Below are 4,596 nucleotides of genomic sequence, written 5' to 3' on the forward strand. Positions count from 1 at the left end.
AAGACAGGTGAGTACAGCTCCATATCTGGCTCTCGGTCTTGGTTCTGCCCTTGGTCCCTCACAGACCACCCTAGTACTTTCAGCCTGCGTCCTTCACTCCATGACGAACCCCAGAATACAGAAGAGCAACCCCTTGGCTCTATTCCTGATAGCAAGCATTTGGAGAAGGTGTTGAGACTTATGGATTTGCCTTGAGCAGCCCCTTTTGTTACTGTGGTGCCAGCAGGGAGGCCAGCTATGACCCAGAGCTGCACATTGCCTGCTGCCTCCTGCAGCCACAGGGCTGTCACCGTCGAGACAACAGGACTGTCATCAAGGTATATGAGACCTCAGGGCTAACCCAAACAGAAGAGCACAACATTGCCACGTCCTGCTGCTGGCCATGGCCATGGCTCCAGGGAAGCAGTAGCCCTGACCCGAAGGCAGCAGAAAGGCAGAGCCCAGTGGGCAGTGAAGGGCAGCCCCGAGGGCCACCAGAGCTGCTCCTCCATGTGGCAGGTGGCTCTTGGCCCTGAGCGCGTCTTGCACGCTGGGGCTGCTCCCCCAGCTCTAGAGGAGATGGGAAGAGATGCCAGGTGAGATCAAGGAATTTCTGATAGCTTCCTCATTGGGTTTATCTACACAGGAAGCAGTGTTAGATCAGGAAATAATTAACCTGTAAGAGGCTAAGAATAATTTTATATAAATCAGAAAAGCATATACAGGAAATAATAGTACAGATAGATAATATTTAAAAAGTATGTAATTTTTTTCAGAGTACATCTGGCATTTATGATTATAGGCATACTATTATAGGCGAATACGCTGAAGAATTGTGTATTCTACCAGTGTCCTCACTGCATCCCTTAGTTCCTGGTTTCTCATGCTGTAGATGAGAGGGTTCACTGCTGGAGGCACCACCGAGTACAGAACTGCCACCACCAGGTCCAGGTATGGGGAAGAGATGGAGGAGGGCTTCAGGTAGGCAAACATGGCAGTGCTGGTAAACAGGGAGACCACGGCCAGGTGAGGGAGGCACATGGAAAAGGCTTTGTGACGTCCCTGCTCAGAGGGGACCCTCAGCACTACCCTGAAGATCTGAATATAGGAAATAACAATGAAAACAGAACAACCAAATAATACAGAAATACTAAATACAACTACTCCAAATTCCCTGAGGTAGGCACCTGAGCAGGAGAGCTTGAGGATCTGGGGGATTTCACAGAAGAACTGGTCCACAGCATTGCCTTGGCAGAGGGGCAGGGAAAATGTGTTGGCTGTGTGCAGGACAGCATTGAGAAAGCCACTGCCCCAGGCAGCTGCTGCCATCTGGGCACAAGCTCTGCTGCCTAGGAGGCTCCCGTAGTGCAGGGGCTTGCAGATAGCAACGTAGCGGTCATAGGCCATGACGGTGAGGAGGGAATACTCTGCTACCACCAAGAAGAGTGAAAAGAGGATTTGTGCAGCACATCCTTCATAGGAGATGGCCCTGGTGTCCCACAGGGAATTGGCCATGGCTTTGGGCAGAGTGGTGGAGATGGACCCAAGGTCAAGGAGGGCGAGGTTGAGGAGGAAGAAGTACATGGGGGTGTGGAGGCGGTGGTCGCAGGCTACAGTGGTGAGGATGAGGCCGTTGCCCAGGAGGGCAGCCAGGTAGATGCCCAGGAAGAGCGCTAAGTGCAGGAGCTGCAGCTCCCGCGTGTCTGCGAACGCCAGCAAGAGGAATTCACTCACAGAGCTGCTGTTGGCCATTTGCTGTTTCTGGGCGTGGGGTCCTGCTGAAGGAACAGAAAAACACTGATAGTTTACAACAGAGTTTTCTTGGAAAAAAATATTTCAATTTTTCATGTAAGCCTCTATTTCTCATTTCAGAGGAAAACTCATCACATTTCTCATTTAATCCCTCCCAAACAAATCTCCACTTCCGTTCAGACTTTTGGCAGGTTCCTTTCATGACTTCTGACTGATGCTGCTTACGGGTTTCACTGAGAGCACGGACTCTGTGTGGGCTTTGCGGGAGTCAGCCCTGCCCCAAAGCAAGTTCATATGGTGATTTCTATTTGTCTCTTTCATTCTAGCTGCTCCACCACACCTGAAGGTTGTTTATGAGGCATAAATCCTAAGCATTTCTACTGTACTTAAGTAAACCTTGTGGATCATCAAAGGGACGTTGTCCTTAGTGCAGTGTCCTTTAGAGAGCACATCCAGTCTGTCTGTCAGTCATAGTGTCAACTGTCCTGTGCTGGTGTCTCTTTGGAGAGAAGAATCCAGTCTCAAAGCACACATTTCCAGACACCTCACCCTGTACTCCCCTTTTCCCAAGCACACTGAGGACTCACTCCAAGTGCATGTGAAACCCCCATCCCCAGCCAGCCTGGGAACAAGAACAGCAGCAGCATGACCAGGTGGAAAAGCCAGGAGGAATGCCAGCGTGCTGCTGCCAGGGGAGGCAAGGCCAGGGAGTGACAGATGGACACTCAGCAGACCCTCCTGTGCTGCAGCTCTGCCTGCAGAGGAGGCAGCTCATGCTCATTGCAAATGCTTTGTGCTCTGCTTTGGCCTGCAGACACCTCCCAAAGACAGGAGGTTTGTAGCTCCTAAAGATCAGCTTAGACCAAACCTTAGAGGACCACAATGTGATGTTGGTGCTGTCTGTGAGATGAGGCTTGGGAAGGTACGTTACACATTTCACCACTGACAGACTGATTTCTCAGTGCAATACTCCAGGAGTTTCAGTCTCCCGTACAAATCTGACAATTCGTTACCACAAAACCTGCTCCCCTCCACAGCAGGAATGTGAAAGCACAGACGGCAGAAAAAGCCTTACCCTTCAGATAAATCAAGGCTCGATCTTCCTCTTGAAACGCCCCCTCATAATGTCATTTTCTAAAGCACTGCATAACCAGAGAGAACCATCTGGACATATGTTATATCAGCCATCGGATGTGCCAGATGTAGAAGACCTCTTTGGCAACTGCACCTGCATTGCCCTGCTGCCAGAGACTCACGGTGTCAAGAGCATGCAGATCTGTCCTGCCACACACTGCCCTCTGTTGTTGCGCTCCTCACTGCCTCCAAGCCCTCTCTCCTCTCCTCTCCCTGTGCCACCTGCACTCAGAGCCCCCAGCCCTGCTGTGCTGTGCAGAGGAGCTGCTCCTGGGCAGAGCTGTCTCTCTGCACCGCTGCCCGCTTGCCAGGAGCTCCCCTTGAGCCTAGGAGACTGGCCATCTCAACAGCACAGCACCCAACCATGGCATCACAGAATCATAGAATATCCCGAGTTGGAAAGAACCCATAAGGATCATTGAGTCCAACTCCTGATTGCTTGCTCTGTGCCATTGCGCTCCCTCGAGGTGTCCCCAAGGCCTCAGGGATGACAGTTCCTTAAATCTCTCCTGGGGTGTGGTGTTTGAAACAGACTGAAGTCATCACTGACTGCTTCTCTCTGTAGATGTCAGAGACTGATTTTTTTAAAGTGTGATTTGTGCTGCTGGAGTGTGGTTGTCAAACATGTTGTGCTTTAACCTGTCAGGCACCTCAGCACCACACAGATGTTAGCTCACACCCACCCCCCAAAAAAGATAATGGGTTGAAATAAAGACAGTTTAAAAGGACAGAAAATGAATATGAAAATGAAATGAATATGAAAATGAAATACTACTAATAAATACTAAGAAATTTTATTTTTATTATTATTGTATGTATAAAGGAAGTGATGCACAATGCAATTGCTCATCACACACTGACCGCTCGCTGCTCAACCTTTCCCCCAGCACGGGTCCCCCTGAACCTGGACAGCCTATATTAGGATCTCCTATGCAGGTCCCTTGACCTTACTTTGTTTTAGGGCAATACAAGTTTTCAGAAGGATTTGGAACATTTGCTTCCCTTTCTCAAATACTTCTTCTGCTGTGCTACCCCACGTAGCGATGTCATCAAGGTATTGCAGGTGTTCAGGAGCTTCCCCCTTTTCTAGAGCAGTCTGGATCAGCTCATGGCAAATGGTAGGGCTGTGTTTCCAGCCCTGGGCCAGTCAATTCCAGGTGGACAGGATGACCTAGCATGTGAAAGCAAAGTGGGGTCTTCACACTGCTGCCAGAGGGATGGAGAAAAATGCATTAGCAATATTAATTGTGGCATAGCGCTTGGCTGCCTTTGACTCCAGTTTGTACTGAATGAAGTTCTAGCATGCCCGGCACAGCAGCACTCAGCGCTGGTGTGATTTCATTCAGGCCACAAAAGTCCAACGTTATCTTCCACTCACCAGTAGAATTTTGCACTATCCATATGAGACTATTAAAGGGTGAGCAAGTGTTGCTGATCATTCCTTGGCTTTCCAGTCAATGAACCAGCTCATACATGAGAATCAGGGAGTCTCTGTTATTGCAATATTGCCTCAGGCGCACTGTTGTGGTAGCGATTGGCACCTGCCGTTCATTGGCCATCAGCACCTCCACAGCAGCAGGGTCCTGTGAGAGCGTGGGCAAGGTAGACGACTGTTTCCTGTCCTCCTGTCCTCCAAGGCAGCTGTGCCATAAGCCCACCAATACCCTTGTGGACCTTTGAAGTACCCTCTCCTGAAGTAGTCTATGCCAAGGTTGCACAGAGCCTCCAGGC

The 4,596-nt window shown here is 49.9% G+C and overlaps 1 protein-coding gene across 1 annotated transcript; it reads right to left on the reverse strand.

The window, feature by feature from the left end:
• Positions 1-789: 789 nt before the first annotated feature.
• LOC116499881 (olfactory receptor 14J1-like) lies at positions 790-1,386 on the reverse strand. The gene has a single exon (XM_032204732.1). It carries the CDS (start codon positions 1,384-1,386, stop codon positions 790-792), a length of 597 nt encoding a protein of 198 aa, XP_032060623.1.
• Positions 1,387-4,596: the final 3,210 nt, after the last annotated feature.

The sequence above is a fragment of the Aythya fuligula genome, chromosome 29 (assembly GCF_009819795.1).
Source record: "Aythya fuligula isolate bAytFul2 chromosome 29, bAytFul2.pri, whole genome shotgun sequence".
Lineage (NCBI taxonomy): Eukaryota > Metazoa > Chordata > Aves > Anseriformes > Anatidae > Aythya > Aythya fuligula.